Source organism: Oncorhynchus masou, unplaced genomic scaffold (genome assembly GCF_036934945.1).
Source record: "Oncorhynchus masou masou isolate Uvic2021 unplaced genomic scaffold, UVic_Omas_1.1 unplaced_scaffold_1580, whole genome shotgun sequence".
NCBI classification, from domain to species: Eukaryota; Metazoa; Chordata; class Actinopteri; order Salmoniformes; family Salmonidae; genus Oncorhynchus; species Oncorhynchus masou.
In genome coordinates this window covers 1-17,439 of record NW_027005870.1, presented here as the reverse complement: position 1 = coordinate 17,439, position 17,439 = coordinate 1, and the positions used below count along the sequence as shown (strand labels likewise).

The 17,439-nt window shown below is 47.1% G+C and overlaps 1 protein-coding gene across 1 annotated transcript; it reads right to left on the bottom strand.

Annotated features, from left to right (window-relative positions):
* Positions 1-397: 397 nt before the first annotated feature.
* Positions 398-12,520, bottom strand: LOC135531397 (phosphatidylcholine:ceramide cholinephosphotransferase 2-like). Its single transcript, XM_064959435.1, has 5 exons — positions 11,738-12,520; positions 10,713-10,830; positions 6,296-6,449; positions 3,928-4,094; positions 398-911 (listed from the first exon to the last, which is right to left on the bottom strand). Exons 1-5 carry the CDS (start codon positions 12,265-12,267, stop codon positions 717-719), a joined length of 1,164 nt encoding a protein of 387 aa, XP_064815507.1. The 5' UTR covers positions 12,268-12,520; the 3' UTR covers positions 398-716.
* Between the last annotated feature and the right edge of the window lie 4,919 nt (positions 12,521-17,439).

Below are 17,439 nucleotides of genomic sequence, written 5' to 3'. Positions count from 1 at the left end.
GCACCCCTATCCCCTACGCGGTGCACCCCTATCCCCTACGCGGTGCACCCCTATCCCCTACGCGGGGCACCCCTATCCCCTACGCGGTGCACCCCTATCCCCCCCTACGCGGTGCACCCCTATCCCCTACGCGGTGCACCCCTATCCCCTACGCGGTGCACCCCTATCCCCTACGCGGTGCACCCCTATCCCCTACGCGGTGCACCCCTATCCCCTACACGGTGCACCCCTATCCCCTACACAGTGCACCCCTATCCCCTACACAGTGCACCCCTATCCCCTACACGGTGCACCCCTATCCCCTACACAGTGCACCCCTATCCCCTACACAGTGCACCCCTATCCCCTACACGGTGCACCCCTATCCCCTACACAGTGCACCCCTATCCCCTACACAGTGCACCCCTATCCCCTACGCGGTGCACCCCTATCCCCTACACGGTGCACCCCTATGTCCGTGCTGAAGAACACCAGAGGTAGTAATGACCGAGCCTTCAGGAAGGTTTCTTTCATTACAAGCTACAGCCTGTGATCTGTTGAGGGAGGGAGGGAGGGAGGGATAGAAAAATGGATCAATGGTCTCCAGTCCCATCCCCCTCTACCATGGGGTTGTTGTTACCAAGAGGAGGGCAGAGACAGGCCCTCTGCTGGTCTCTGTCCCCATCCCCCTCTACCATGGGGTTGTTGTTACCACGAGGAGGCCAGAGACAGGCCCCCTACTGGTCTCTGTCCCCATCCCCCTCAACCATGGAGTATCTCTCACAGGGGTTAATGTTACACCATGCAGAGGGCAGAGAGATGGGCCAGGAGAACACACAGGGAACGGTTGCCATGACGTTACGCTCCAGGAAGTTAAACACAGGGTTCCACCAGGTCCTTGACAGGTAGTTGTTAGAAGCCCCGCGCAGAGCCTGAAGACAAAATGTAAAGATTGGTTTAAAAAAAAAAATACAAAAATTCTAAACCAAGAAATATACATATTGAGGGGTTTATTTTGAAAAGGACAATCGTATAATAACCCATTGGATTCCCAGAGACCGATGTAAATCAGAAAGCTCAGAGTTAGTCTGAACTAAAGAGAACGCTTTGAAATCAGTTGAGGCTGTTGTGTGACTATCTATATTCACACAGCAACCATCATTACTAGACATTACGGTTGAGATATATATACACACGTATGTATGTATGTATACACACACATATTTACCAAATACTTAATTTCCACCATAATTTGCTAATAAATTCATTAAAAATCCTACAATTTTTTTCACATTTTGTCTGTCATAGTTGAAGTGTACCTATGATGAAAATTACAGGCCTCTCCTCTTTTTAAGTGGGAGAACTTGCACAATTGGTGGCTGACTAAATACTTTTTTGTCCCACTGTATATCCTACCTGTGTGTGTGTGTGTGTATATATATATACACATACATACACTGCTCAAAAAAATAAAATAAACACTAAAATAACACATCCTAGATCTGAATGAATGAAATATTCTTATTAAATACTTTTTTCTTTACATAGTTGAATGTGCTGACAACAAAATCACAAAAATTATCAATGGAAATCAAATTTATCAACCCACGGAGGTCTGGATTTGGAGTCACACTCAAAATTAAAGTGGAAAACCAAACTACAGGCTGATCCAGCTTTGATGTAATGTCCTTAAAACAAGTCAAAATGAGGCTCAGTAGTGTGTGTGCCCTCCACGTGCCTGTATGACCTCCCTACAATGCCTGGGCATGCTCCTGATGAGGTGGCGGATGGTCTCCTGAGGGATCTCCTCCCAGACCTGGACTAAAGCATCCGCCAACTCCTGGACAGTCTGTGGTGCAACGTGACGTTGGTGGATGGAGCGAGACATGATGTCCCAGATGTGCTCAATTGGATTCAGGTCTGGGGAACAGGCGGGCCAGTCCATAGCATCAATGCCTTCCTCTGGCAGGAACAGCTGACAGACTCCAGCCACATGAGGTCTAGCATTGTCTTGCATTAGGAGGAACCCAGGGCCAACCGCACCAGCATATGGTCTCACAAGGGGTCTGAGGATCTCATCTCGGTACCGAATGGCAGTCAGTCTACCTCTTGGGAGCACATGGAGGGCTGTGCGGCCCCCCAAAGAAATGCCACCCCAAACCATGACTGACCCACGGCCAAACCGGTCATGCTGGAGGATGTTGCAGGCAACAGAAGGTTCTCCATGGCGTCTCCAGACTCTGTCACATGTGCTCAGTGTGGACCTGCTTTCATCTGTGAAGAGCACAGGGCACCAGTGGCGAATTTTCCAATCTTGGTGTTCTCTGGCAAATGCCAAACGTCCTGCACGGTGTTGGGCTGTAAGCACAACCCCCACCTGTGGACGTCGGGCCCTCATACAACCCTCATGGAGTCTGTTTCTGACAGTTTGAGCAGACACATACACATTTGTGGACTGCTGAAGGTCATTTTGCAGGGCTCTGGCACTGCTCCTCCTGCTCCTCCTTGCACAAAGGCGGAGGTAGCGGTCCTGCTGCTGGGTTGTTGCCCTCCTACGGCCTCCTACACGTCTCCTGATGTACTGGCCTGTCTCCTGGTAGCGCCTCCATGCTCTGGACACTACGCTGACAGACACAGCAAACCTTCTTGCCACAGCTCGCATTGATGTTCCATCCTGGATGAGCTGCACTACCTGAGCCACTTGTGTGGGTTGTAGACTCCGTCTCATGCTACCACTAGAGTGAAAGCACCGCCAGCATTCAAAAGTGACCAAAACATCAGCCAGGAAGCATAGGAACTGAGAAGTGGTCTGTGGTCCCCACCTGCAGAACCACTCCTTTATTGGGGGTGTCTTGCTAATTGCCTATAATTTCCACCTGTTGTCTATTCCATTTGCACAACAGCATGTGACATTTGTCGTCATTCAGTGTTGCTTCCTAAGTGGACAGTTTGATTTCACAGAAGTGTGATTGACTTGGAGTTACATTGTGTTGTTTAAGTGTTCCCTATATTTTTCTGAGCAGTGTATATATATATATATCATATATATATATCCTACCTGTGTGTGTGTATGGGGCGGCAGGGTAGCCTAGTGGTTAGAGTGTAGAGGCGGTATGGTAGCCTAGTGGTTAGAGTGTAGAGGCGGTATGGTAGCCTTGTGGTTAGAGTGTAGAGGCGGTATGGTAGCCTTGTGGTTAGAGTGTAGAGGCGGTATGGTAGCCTTGTGGTTAGAGTGTAGAGGCGGTATGGTAGCCTTGTGGTTAGAGTGTAGAGGCGGTATGGTAGCCTTGTGGTTAGAGTGTAGAGGCGGTATGGTAGCCTTGTGGTTAGAGTGTAGAGGCGGTATGGTAGCCTTGTGGTTAGAGTGTAGAGGCGGTATGGTAGCCTTGTGGTTAGAGTGTAGAGGCGGTATGGTAGCCTTGTGGTTAGAGTGTAGAGGCGGTATGGTAGCCTTGTGGTTAGAGTGTAGAGGCGGTATGGTAGCCTTGTGGTTAGAGTGTAGAGGCGGTATGGTAGCCTTGTGGTTAGAGTGTAGAGGCGGTATGGTAGCCTTGTGGTTAGAGTGTAGAGGCGGTATGGTAGCCTTGTGGTTAGAGTGTAGAGGCGGTATGGTAGCCTTGTGGTTAGAGTGTAGAGGCGGTATGGTAGCCTTGTGGTTAGAGTGTAGAGGCGGTATGGTAGCCTAGTGGTTAGAGTGTAGAGGCGGTATGGTAGCCTAGTGGTTAGAGTGTAGAGGCGGTATGGTAGCCTAGTGGTTAGAGTGTTGGGCTAGTAACCGGAAGGTTGCAAGTTCAAACCCCCCGAGCTGACAAGGTACAAATCTTTTGTTCTGCCCCTGAACAGGCAGTGAACCCACTGTTCCTAGGCAGTCATTGAAAATAAGAATTTGTTCTTAACTGACTTGCCTAGTAAAATAAAGGTAAAATACAAAAATACATATACACACACCTGTGTGTTGGCCATGGTGTGATACCACCAGAAGAGGCGTGACGTAACAAAGTAGGCGAAGACAACATCAATGCTGTAATGCTCATGACCAATCAGGATACAGACCACGCCCACAACACTGAGCAACCAGCACAACCACACGTACCACCACATCTTCTTGGGGGAGTCTGAGGAGGTAAACAAATAAACATAGTGACAACACAACCTCACGTGTCAAATTGGTTTTGCCCCCAAAACAGCCCTTTTCCCCAATTCAAAATACACTTTTCAGAGCCTCACAGGACTGGTAAATATACTGCATGATCAAAAGTATGTGGACACCTGCTAATCAAACCTTCCAAAGTTATAGGCATTAATATGGAGTTGGTCCCCCTTTGCTGCTATAACAGCCTCCACTCCTCTGGGAAAGATTTCCACTAGAACATTGCTGCTATAAATGTAAATGTAAATGTCTATAACAGCCTCCACTCTTCTGGGAAGGCTTTCCACTAGATGTTGGGACATTGCTGCTATAACAGCCTCCACTCTTCTGGGAAGGCTTTCCACTAGATGTTGGAACATTGCTGCTATAACAGCCTCCACTCTTCTGGGAAGGCTTTCCACTAGATGTTGGAACATTGCTGCTATAATAGCCTCCACTCTTCTGGGAAGGCTTTCCACTAGATGTTGGAACATTGCTGCTATAACAGCCTCCACTCTTCTGGGAAGGCTTTCCACTAGATGTAGGAACATTGCCGCTATAACAGCCTCCACTCTCCTGGGAAGGCTTTCCACTAGATGTTGGAGCATTGCTCCTATAACAGCCTCCACTCTTCTGGGAAGGCTTTCCACTAGATGTTGGAACATTACTGCTGTAACAGCCTCCACTCTTCTGGGAAGGCTTTCCATTAGATGATGGAACATTGCTGCTATAACAGCCTCCACTCTTCTGGGAAGGCTTTCCATTAGATGATGGAACATTGCTGCTATAACAGCCTCCACTCTTCTGGGAAGGCTTTCCACTAGATGTAGGAACATTGCCGCTATAACAGCCTCCACTCTCCTGGGAAGGCTTTCCACTAGATGTTGGAGCATTGCTCCTATAACAGCCTCCACTCTTCTGGGAAGGCTTTCCACTAGATGTTGGAACATTACTGCTGTAACAGCCTCCACTCTTCTGGGAAGGCTTTCCATTAGATGATGGAACATTGCTGCTATAACAGCCTCCACTCTTCTGGGAAGGCTTTCCATTAGATGATGGAACATTGCTGCTATAACAGCCTCCACTCTTCTGGGAAGGCTTTCCACTAGATGTTGGAACATTGCTGCGGGGACTTGCTTCCATTCAGCAGGCCAGTCAAGTTCTTCCACACTGATTTCAACAAACCATTTCTGTATGGACCTGGCTTTGTGCACGGGGGCATTGTCATGCTGAAATAGGAAAGGGCCCTCCCCAAACTGTTGCCACAAAGTTGGAAGCACAGAATAATCTAGAACGGTCCCAGGTTAGAGAGGCCTCGCCCGACCCGGTCCCAGGTTAGAGAGGCCCCACGACCCGGTCCCAGGTTAGAGAGGCCCCCCGACCCGGTCCCAGGTTAGAGAGGCTACAGCCCCCCGACCCGGTCCCAGGGTAGAGAGGCTACAGCCCCCCGACCCGGTCCCAGGTTAGAGAGGCTACAGCCCCCGACCCGGTCCCAGGTTAGAGAGGCCCCCCGGCCCGGTCCCAGGTTAGAGAGGCCCCCCCGACCCGGTCCCAGGTTAGAGAGGCCCCCCGACCCGGTCCCAGGTTAGAGAGCCCCCCGACCCGGTCCCAGGTTAGAGAGGCCCCCCGACCCGGTCCCAGGTTAGAGAGCCCCCCGACCCGGTCCCAGGTTAGAGGCCCCCCGACCCGGTCCCAGGTTAGAGAGGCTACAGCCCCCGACCCGGTCCCAGGTTAGAGAGCCCCCCGACCCGGTCCCAGGTTAGAGAGCCCCCGACCCGGTCCCAGGTTAGAGAGGCCCCCCGACCCGGTCCCAGGTTAGAGAGGCCCCCCGACCCGGTCCCAGGTTAGAGAGGCCCCCCCGACCCGGTCCCAGGTTAGAGAGGCCCCCCGACCCGGTCCCAGGTTAGAGAGGCCCCCCCGACCCGGTCCCGGGTTAGAGAGGCCCTCCCGACCCGGTCCCGGGTTAGAGAGCCCCCCGACCCTGTCCCAGGTTAGAGAGCCCCCCGACCCGGTCCCAGGTTAGAGAGCCCCCCGACCCGGTCCCACTAGAGGGTTGCCCTCCTTTCTGTAACACTTCTCTATTTCCTTCATAAAATAAGAAGCTCATTACTTACACTAAATAAACAGGTATGTCATTGTGAGGGTTACAGAGAGAGTGTGTGTGTGTATGTGTGTGTGTGTACGTACACTCTTGGATAAACAGGTATGCCAGTGTGAGTGTTACAGTGTGTCCACTGTAGAGGAAGTCTCCACACATGAGGTGACCCCCGGTGATTGACAGGCCTCCTCCACTAATCAGACCCAGGATACGCCACACCATCCCTTCAGAGTCGCCATAAAGCTAGGAGGGGAGGGGTTAGAGAGATTTAGTTAACAATGGACTGATCCTGGCTTAATTAACATACAGCAATGGACTGATCCTGGCTTAATTAACATACTGCAATGGACTGATCCTGGCTTAATTAACATACTGCAATGGACTGATCCTGGCTTAATTAACATACTGCAATGGACTGATCCTGGCTTAATTAACATACTGCAATGGACTGATCCTGGCTTAATTAACATACTGCAATGGACTGATCCTGGCTTAATTAACACACTGCAATGGACTGATCCTGGCTTAATTAACACACTGCAATGGACTGATCCTGGCTTAATTAACATACTGCAATGGACTGATCCTGGCTTAATTAACATACTGCAATGGACTGATCCTGGCTTAATTAACATACTGCAATGGACTGATCCTGGCTTAATTAACATACAGCAATGGACTGATCCTGGCTTAATTAACACACTGCAATGGACTGATCCTGGCTTAATTAACATACTGCAATGGACTGATCCTGGCTTAATTAACATACTGCAATGGACTGATCCTGGCTTAATTAACATACTGCAATGGACTGATCCTGGCTTAATTAACACACTGCAATGGACTGATCCTGGCTTAATTAACATACTGCAATGGACTGATCCTGGCTTAATTAACATACTGCAATGGACTGATCCTGGCTTAATTAACACACTGCAACGGACTGATCCTGGCTTAATTAACACACTGCAATGGACTGATCCTGGTTTAATTAACACACTGCAATGGACTGATCCTGGCTTAATTAACACACTGCAATGGACTGATCCTGGCTTAATTAACATACTGCAATGGACTGATCCTGGCTTAATTAACATACTGCAACGGACTGATCCTGGCTTAATTAACACACTGCAATGGACTGATCCTGGCTTAATTAACATACTGCAATGGACTGATCCTGGCTTAATTAACATACAGCAATGGACTGATCCTGGCTTAATTAACATACTGCAATGGACTGATCCTGGCTTAATTAACATACTGCAATGGACTGATCCTGGCTTAATTAACATACTGCAATGGACTGATCCTGGCTTAATTAACATACTGCAATGGACTGATCCTGGCTTAATTAACATACTGCAATGGACTGATCCTGGCTTAATTAACATACTGCAACGGACTGATCCTGGCTTAATTAACACACTGCAATGGACTGATCCTGGTTTAATTAACATACTGCAATGGACTGATCCTGGCTTAATTAACATACTGCAATGGACTGATCCTGGCTTAATTAACACACTGCAATGGACTGATCCTGGCTTAATTAACATACTGCAATGGACTGATCCTGGCTTAATTAACACACTGCAATGGACTGATCCTGGCTTAATTAACATACTGCAATGGACTGATCCTGGCTTAATTAACATACTGCAATGGACTGATCCTGGCTTAATTAACATACTGCAATGGACTGATCCTGGCTTAATTAACATACTGCAACGGACTGATCCTGGCTTAATTAACACACTGCAATGGACTGATCCTGGTTTAATTAACATACTGCAATGGACTGATCCTGGCTTAATTAACATACTGCAATGGACTGATCCTGGCTTAATTAACACACTGCAATGGACTGATCCTGGCTTAATTAACATACTGCAATGGACTGATCCTGGCTTAATTAACATACTGTAATGGACTGATCCTGGCTTAATTAACATACTGCAATGGACTGATCCTGGCTTAATTAACACACTGCAATGGACTGATCCTGGCTTAATTAACATACTATAAAAAGGTGACTATTTCCCTGTTTGACCGCTAGGTTTCATGGGTATTATGACTCATAATGTGGTATTCAGGTAGAGGCGTTGAAGCCACCAGTCAGTCAAACTGGCCCGACCCAGCAGGAGCCAATAGGAATGAATGGCATTCTACAGTATTTCAGTTAAAAGTTTCAAGGATGACATTAAATGTATTTTATTATTTGTTGTTGTGGGAACAATAACATTAGTGCTTTCTACAATTAAAGGAAAATTATATATATATATATATATATATATATATAATTTATGGTTGTCTGATCCACACCAGATACCGACTGGGTGTTCAGATCCACACCAGATACAGACTGGTGTTCTGATCCACACCAGATACAGACTGGTGTTCTGATCCACACCAGATACCGACTGGTGTTCTGATCCACACCAGATACCGACTGGTGTTCTGATCCACACCAGATACCGACTGGGTGTTCTGATCCACACCAGATACTGACTGGTGTTCTGATCCACACCAGATACCGACTGGGTGTTCTGATCCACACCAGATACCGACTGGTGTTCTGATCCACACCAGATACCGACTGGTGTTCTGATCCACACGAGATACCGACTGGGTGTTCTGATCCACACCAGATACTGACTGGGTGTTCTGATCCACACCAGATACTGACTGGTGTTCTGATCCACACCAGATACTGACTGGTGTTCTGATCCACACCAGATACTGACTGGTTTTCTGATCCACACCAGATACTGACTGGGTGTTCTGATCCACACCAGATACTGACTGGGTGTTCTGATCCACACCAGATACTGACTGGTGTTCTGATCCACACCAGATACTGACTGGTGTTCTGATCCACACCAGATATTGACTGGTGTTCTGATCCACACCAGATACTGACTGGTGTTCTGATCCACACCAGATACTGACTGGTGTTCTGATCCACACCAGATACTGACTGGTGTTCTGATCCACACCAGATACTGACTGGTGTTCTGATCCACACCAGATACTGACTGGTTCTGATCCACACCAGATACTGACTGGGTGTTCTGATCCACACCAGATACTGACTGGTGTTCTGATCCACACCAGATACTGACTGGTTCTGATCCACACCAGATACTGACTGGTGTTCTGATCCACACCAGATACTGACTGGTGTTCTGATCCACACCAGATACTGACTGGTTTTCTGATCCACACCAGATACTGACTGGGTGTTCTGATCCACACCAGATACTGACTGGTGTTCTGATCCACACCAGATACTGACTGGGTGTTCTGATCCACACCAGATACTGACTGGTTCTGATCCACACCAGATACTGACTGGGTGTCTGATCCACACCAGATACTGACTGGGTGTTCTGATCCACACCAGATACTGACTGGGTGTTCTGATCCACACCAGATACTGACTGGGTGTCTGATCCACACCAGATACTGACTGGGTGTTCTGATCCACACCAGATACTGACTGGGTGTTCTGATCCACACCAGATACTGACTGGGTGTTCTGATCCACACCAGATACTGACTGGGTGTTCTGATCCACACCAGATACTGACTGGGTGTTCTGATCCACACCAGATACTGACTGGGTGTTCTGATCCACACCAGATACTGACTGGGTGTTCTGATCCACACCAGATACTGACTGGGTGTTCTGATCCACACCAGATACTGACTGGTTGTCCTGATCCACACCAGATACTGACTGGTTTTCTGATCCACACCAGATACTGACTGGTGTTCTGATCACACCAGATACTGACTGGTGTTCTGATCCACACCAGATACAGACTGGTTTCTGATCCACACCAGATACAGACTGGTTTCTGATCCACACCAGATACTGACTGGGTTTCTGATCCACACCAGATACTGACTGGTTTCTGATCCACACCAGATACAGACTGGTTTCTGATCCACACCCCTACCTTTATTTAGGTGTCTGTGACCAACAGTTGAATATCTGTGTTCCCAGTCATGTGAAATCCATAGATTAGGACCTAATTAAGTTATTTAAATAGACTGATTTCCTTATGAACTATAACTCAGTGAAATATTTGAAATTGTTGCATGTTGACTTCATATTTTTTGTTCACTATAAATGCATTTCTGTAGATTCCAAAATATATTTTACAAAATGGTGCCCCATCAGTCATCTAGTCTCTATGTGAATCATGAATCCTCATTTGGTTCCTGCCTTTCTAGGGAGTTTTTCCTAGCCACCCCACAGAGCCTGGTTCCTCTCTAGGTTTCTTTCTAGGGAGTTTTCCTAGCCACCCTACAGAGCCTGGTTCCTCTCTTGGTTTCTTCCTAGGTTTTGGCCATTCTAGGGAGTTTTTCCTAGCCACCGTGCTTCTACACCTGCATTGCTTGCTGTTTGGGGTTTTAGGCTGGGTTTCTGTACAGCACTTTGAGATATCAGCTGATGTAAGAAAGGCTATATAAATACATTTGATGATCATTGTGTACCTTGGGAGCGCAGGTGAAGTGTTTGCCAGGGACAGGTAGCGTGGTGATATACATGGTGACACAACGGTACATGTACAACGTTCCAATCATGAAGAAACACCTCCGACCGATGATGGACCTGGATGGGGAAGTTAACACAATTAGAACAGTAGTCTACACCAATAGCCGTGCAGTCGACACCAATAGCCGTGCAGTCGACACCAATAGCCGTGCAGTCGACACCAATAGCCGTGCAGTCGACACCAATAGCCGTGCAGTCGACACCAATAGCCGTGCATCGACACCAATAGCCGTGCAGTCGACACCAATAGCCGTGCAGTCGACACCAATAGCCGTGCAGTCGACACCAATAGCCGTGCAGTCGACACCAATAGCCGTGCAGTCGACACCAATAGCCGTGCAGTCGACACCAATAGCCGTGCAGTCGACACCAATAGCCGTGCAGTCGACACCAATAGCCGTGCAGTCGACACCAATAGCCGTGCAGTCGACACCAATAGCCGTGCAGTCTACACCAATAGCCGTGCAGTCTACACCAATAGCCGTGCAGTCTACACCAATAGCCTTGCAGTCTACACCAATAGCCTTGCAGTCTAAACCAATAGCCGTGCAGTCTAAACCAATAGCCGTGCAGTCTAAACCAATAGCCGTGCAGTCTAAACCAATAGCCGTGCAGTCTAAACCAATAGCCGTGCAGTCTAAACCAATAGCCGTGCAGTCTAAACCAATAGCCGTGCAGTCTAAACCAATAGCATTGCAGTCTAAACCAATAGCCGTGCAGTCTAAACCAATAGCATTGCAGTCTAAACCAATAGTCCTAAAACACAGTTTGGTCACAGTGGTTATAACAACGTATACAGACATAATATAACATTTAAAAAAATGTCTCTCTATTCCTTTGAAAAACTTTTGTGAGTGTAATATTTAAGGTCTATTGTTTATTAAAAAAAAATCCATTTTGCTTTTGTCAATGTAAACCTGCGTTTCCAGTGCCAATAAAGTTATTTGAATTGAAAAGAAAGTACTTGTGTTTGAGGAACAGCCACTGTATGAACCAGAGTCCCACCAACACCATCCCGTTGACTTCGGTTACCGTAAACGCCCACGGTACACGGTCCACATAGTCAAAGAACTTATCCGGTAACGGGGGACTGACCGATTTATCCGGTACCCGCTCGTGTACGACGGTGATGATGACGGTGGTCAGGATGAGGTTGAATAACGCGTACACAAACGCCACCCCTGTTTTCCACCATTCCCGCGGCAACCGGTTGCCACGGCCTTCCGGTACCGAAATCTTGACGTAGTCACTGTGTTTCCGGAGACCGTTGCTAAGCGACCGGATCAGTCTGCTGGATTTGGTCCGTCGGTCGTCCTGGTTATGCTTGGACTTAGTGTTAGGGATGTGGTCCGTTATCGTTGATGACGAAGGGTTGCCGCGAGGGTTGCCGTTGGAGACGATGTGAGGAGGCGGTGGCGGCGGCTGGGACTCCATTGTCACGGTGACCTCAAGGTGGGAGTGGCCTCCAGTCCGTCTCGCCTCTTCTTCGTGCATCAGTTCTGGGGTGGATATTTTGAGACACTCAACCGGCCAATCAGCAGGCTCCAAACATGTCCTTTAACCAATCAGCGGTCTCCAAAAACAAATATATAATCCAGAAACTTCCAGCAAGGTGTGACCTCCGACCTCCGATAATGTTTGGTGGGTTAGAGGTACCTGATCAATGTGATCAATAATCCTATCAGCTCTGAGGTCATCAACAATGTCAGAGACCTTTGGAAACACCTGGAAAACACAAACACACAGACATCAGAAACTGTCCGGGAGACGAGAACCTGTTTCTACCTGATCAAGTAAAAAGGAACTGAAATGTACAAGGAGAGGAAGGGGTGAACACCTGTTGCAATAGCTAGCTAGCTCAGGAGGCTGGTGAGGACGGGCTCGTGGTAAAGGCTGGAGCGGAGTCAGTGGAATTGGGATCAAACACATCAAACACATGGTTTCCATGATTTGCTGCCGTTCCATTGGCTCCGTTCCAGCCGTTATAATGAGCCGCCCTCCCCTCAGCAGCCTCCAGTGACACGCAGAAAGACAGGCTGTTTTCAGAGCTCTCAGGGGCAGTTTCCCAGACACATTTTAAGCCAAGTTCTAGGATTTTGAAAAGCTTTCTTAATGCCGCTTATTTAAAATGCTTTTTAGTCCAGGACTGGACTTTGATCTGTGTCTCGGGACACCAGCCATCAGTGGTCAGAGAGGACAGGCAGGTAACAAGGTGTGTTCTCTTCTACCTGCACTCTCTGTACCGTCACTCAGTCAACACAGGTGAGAAATGTTCCGATCCTACCTGGAGGAATGTTGGTTTTGACTCAGAGTAACCAGAGAGAGAGAGAGAGCGCAGAGAGAAAGAGACACACCTTAAAATCTCTCACACACACACACACACACACACACACATTCCTTACTCGTTAAACCACAGGTGATTTCACACACACACCTCTGTGTGCTTTAATAGTCTTGTTGAAGCAGAACAATGAGGAGTTCAGACTGCTACAACAACTGGCAGGGTGGAGGGAGGGGTGGAGGGGCTATTCATAGAATGTGAATCACAATGCAATCCTCTAAAACAATTACATTACCCAGGTAACTAAACAACACCGTTACGTAACACACACGGTGTTGGAGAAAATTATATTGAGTGAGTGAACTCATGCTACAAATCCTTTCTCCATATCATATCTGGCCTGTATGTTAATGTCCGTCTTTCTCCCATGCCTCTAATCTAAACCGTCAGTCTTTCTCCCATGCCACTAATCTAAACAGTCAGTCTCTCACATGCCTCTAATCTAAACAGTCAGTCTTTCTCACATGCCTCTAATCTAAACAGTCTTTCTCCCATGCCTCTAATCTAAACCGTCAGTCTTTCTCCCATGCCTCTATTCTAAACCGTCTGTCTTTCTCCCATGCCTCTAATCTAAACCGTCTTTCTTTCTCCCATGCCTCTAATCTAAACCGTCAGTCTTTCTCCCATGCCTCTAATCTAAACCATCTTTCTCCCATGCCTCTAATCTAAACCGTCAGTCTTTCTCCCATGCCTCTAATCTAAACCGTCAGTCTTTCTCCCATGCCTCTAATCTAAACCATCTTTCTCCCATGCCTCTAATCTAAACCGTCAATCTTTCTCCCATGCCTCTAATCTAAACCGTCAATCTTTCTCCCATGCCTCTAATCTAAACCGCCTTTAACTTATTACTCTTGTATTGGGTTGCAAAGGGTCGGAAACTTTCGAGGCAATTTTAGGTCTTGTGGCATATTTTGATGAAACTATCCCCAATTCAATGGAATTGCAACCCTCTGCATGCACAGTGCATTCCTCCATCACATTGTACAGCTGATATATGAAGCATGAATCAGTTAAATTAGGCATCGAACGTGAACCCTCTAAGAGTCCTGGATCTAGTTCTCAGACAAGTTCCCCCCAGAGATCCCCGAAATGCAGTGCAACTACGTAACGTTTTGTGTGTCCTTATGTTACGGGGTGAAAACTGTTTTCATGGGCACGCAAATCCCAAAATAATAAATAAAAAAATAGAATAGAAAGTCCCCCGTCATTAATTAACGTGATTCTTCAATAGTTATACATAATACTTGTTGGATGAACGTTTTGGTGTCGAGCTGTTTTAATTACAGTGATATATATATATATATTTTCATCAGATCCAGGAAGGATGATTTTTTAAGTTTTGGTGTTGAGCCAAATAATATAAAATAAAATATAAAATAAATAGTGAAGAACAGAGGTTGTGATAGGGCATGAGATGCAACAACAGCCCAAGTGAAGAACAGAGGTTGTGATAGGGCATGAGATGCAACAACAGCCCAAGTGAAGAACAGAGGTTGTGATAGGGCATGAGATGCAACAACAGCCCAAGTGAAGAACAGAGGTTGTGATAGGGCATGAGATGCAACAACAGCCCAAGTGAAGAACAGAGGTTGTGATAGGGCATGAGATGCAACAACAGCCCAAGTGAAGAACAGAGGTTGTGATAGGGCATGAGATGCAACAACAGCCCAAGTGAAGAACAGAGGTTGTGATAGGGCATGAGATGCAACAACAGCCCAAGTGCTGGAGAAAAAAAAAAGGTGTATTTTGGCGTCTCTTCCGTTAAGCAGGTGGTGACTGGATCCTTGTTGGATCGAATATCTCTAGTGATATTGGCCCTGTTGTTGTCTGTATCCCTAGTGATATTGGCCCACTGTTGTTGTCTGTATCCCTAGTGATATTGGCCCTCTGTTGTTGTCTGTATCCCTAGTGATATTGGCCCTCTGTTGTTGTCTGTATCCCTAGTGATATTGGCCCACTGTTGTTGTCTGTATCCCTAGTGATATTGGCCCACTGTTGTTGTCTGTATCCCTAGTGATATTGGCCCTCTGTTGTTGTCTGTATCCCTAGTGATATTGGCCCTCTGTTGTTGTCTGTATCTCTAGTGATATTGGCCCTCTGTTGTTGTCTGTATCCCTAGTGATATTGGCCCTCTGTTGTTGTCTGTATCCCTAGTGATATTGGCCCTCTGTTGTTGTCAGTATCCCTAGTGATATTGGCCCTCTGTTGTTGTCTGTATCCCTAGTGATATTGGCCCTCTGTTGTTGTCTGTATCCCTAGTGATATTGGCCCTCTGTTGTTGTCTGTATCCCTAGTGATATTGGCCCTCTGTTGTTGTCTGTATCCCTAGTGATATTGGCCCTCTGTTGTTGTCTGTATCCCTAGTGATATTGGCCCTCTGTTGTTGTCTGTATCCCTCTGTTGTTGTCTGTATCCCTAGTGATATTGGCCCTCTGTTGTTGTCTGTATCCCTAGTGATATTGGCCCTCTGTTGTTGTCTGTATCCCTAGTGATATTGGCCCTCTGTTGTTGTCTGTATCCCTAGTGATATTGGCCCTCTGTTGTTGTCTGTATCCCTAGTGATATTGGCCCTCTGTTGTTGTCTGTATCCCTAGTGATATTGGCCCTCTGTTGTTGTCTGTATCCCTAGTGATATTGGCCCTCTGTTGTTGTCTGTATCCCTAGTGATATTGGCCCTCTTGTTGTTGTCTGTATCCCTAGTGATATTGGCCCTCTTGTTGTTGTCTGTATCCCTAGTGATATTGGCCCTCTTGTTGTTGTCTGTATCCCTAGTGATATTGGCCCTCTTGTTGTTGTCTGTATCCCTAGTGATATTGGCCCTCTGTTGTTGTCTGTATCCCTAGTGATATTGGCCCTCTGTTGTTGTCTGTATCCCTAGTGATATTGGCCCTCTGTTGTCTGTATCCCTAGTGATATTGGCCCTCTGTTGTTGTCTGTATCCCTAGTGATATTGGCCCTCTGTTGTTGTCTGTATCCCTAGTGATATTGGCCCTCTGTTGTTGTCTGTATCCCTAGTGATATTGGCCCTCTGTTGTTGTCTGTATCCCTAGTGATATTGGCCCTCTGTTGTTGTCTGTATCCCTAGTGATATTGGCCCTCTGTTGTTGTCTGTATCCCTAGTGATATTGGCCTCTTGTTGTTGTCTGTATCCCTAGTGATATTGGCCCTCTGTTGTTGTCTGTATCCCTAGTGATATTGGCCCTCTTGTTGTTGTCTGTATCCCTAGTGATATTGGCCCTCTGTTGTTGTCTGTATCCCTAGTGATATTGGCCCTCTTGTGTCTGTTCCCTAGTCTGTATCCCCCTAGTGATATTGGCCCTCTGTTGTTGTCTGTATCCCTAGTGATATTGGCCCTCTGTTGTTGTCTGTATCCCTAGTGATATTGGCCCTCTGTTGTTGTCTGTATCCCTAGTGATATTGGCCCTCTGTTGTTGTCTGTATCCCTAGTGATATTGGCCCTCTGTTGTTGTCTGTATCCCTAGTGATATTGGCCCTCTGTTGTTGTCTGTATCCCTAGTGATATTGGCCCTCTTGTTGTTGTCTGTATCCCTAGTGATATTGGCCCTCTTTGTTGTTGTCTGTCCCTCTAGTGATATTGGCCCTCTTGTTGTTGTCTGTATCCCTAGTGATATTGGCCCTCTGTTGTTGTCTGTATCCCTAGTGATATTGGCCCTCTGTTGTTGTCTGTATCCCTAGTGATATTGGCCCTCTGTTGTTGTCTGTATCCCTAGTGATATTGGCCCTCTTGTTGTTGTCTGTATCCCTAGTGATATTGGCCCTCTGTTGTTGTCTGTATCCCTAGTGATATTGGCCCTCTGTTGTTGTCTGTATCCCTAGTGATATTGGCCCTCTGTTGTTGTCTGTATCCCTAGTGATATTGGCCCTCTGTTGTTGTCTGTATCCCTAGTGATATTGGCCCTCTGTTGTTGTCTGTATCCCTAGTGATATTGGCCCTCTGTTGTTGTCTGTATCCCTAGTGATATTGGCCCTCTGTTGTTGTCTGTATCCCTAGTGATATTGGCCCTCTGTTGTTGTCTGTATCCCTAGTGATATTGGCCCTCTTGTTGTTGTCTGTATCCCTAGTGATATTGGCCCTCTGTTGTTGTCTGTATCCCTAGTGATATTGGCCCTCTGTTGTTGTCTGTATCCCTAGTGATATTGGCCCTCTGTTGTTGTCTGTATCCCTAGTGATATTGGCCCTCTGTTATTGTCTGTATCCCTAGTGATATTGGCCCTCTGTTGTTGTCTGTATCCCTAGTGGTATTGGCCCTCTGTTGTTGTCTGTATCCCTAGTGATATTGGCCCTCTTGTTGTTGTCTGTATCC

Bases quoted from the DNA above. Each gene is read 5' to 3' on its own strand.
- LOC135531397 (XM_064959435.1), bottom strand. From the start codon at position 12,267: ATGCACGAAGAAGAGGCGAGACGGACTGGAGGCCACTCCCACCTTGAG. The intron at 10,831-11,737 runs GTACTTTCTTTT...TTCCCCATCCAG, and splicing joins TGGCTGTTCCTCAAACACAA to GTCCATCATCGGTCGGAGGT. The intron at 6,450-10,712 runs GTACACAATGAT...CTCCCCTCCTAG, and splicing joins ACTTCACCTGCGCTCCCAAG to CTTTATGGCGACTCTGAAGG.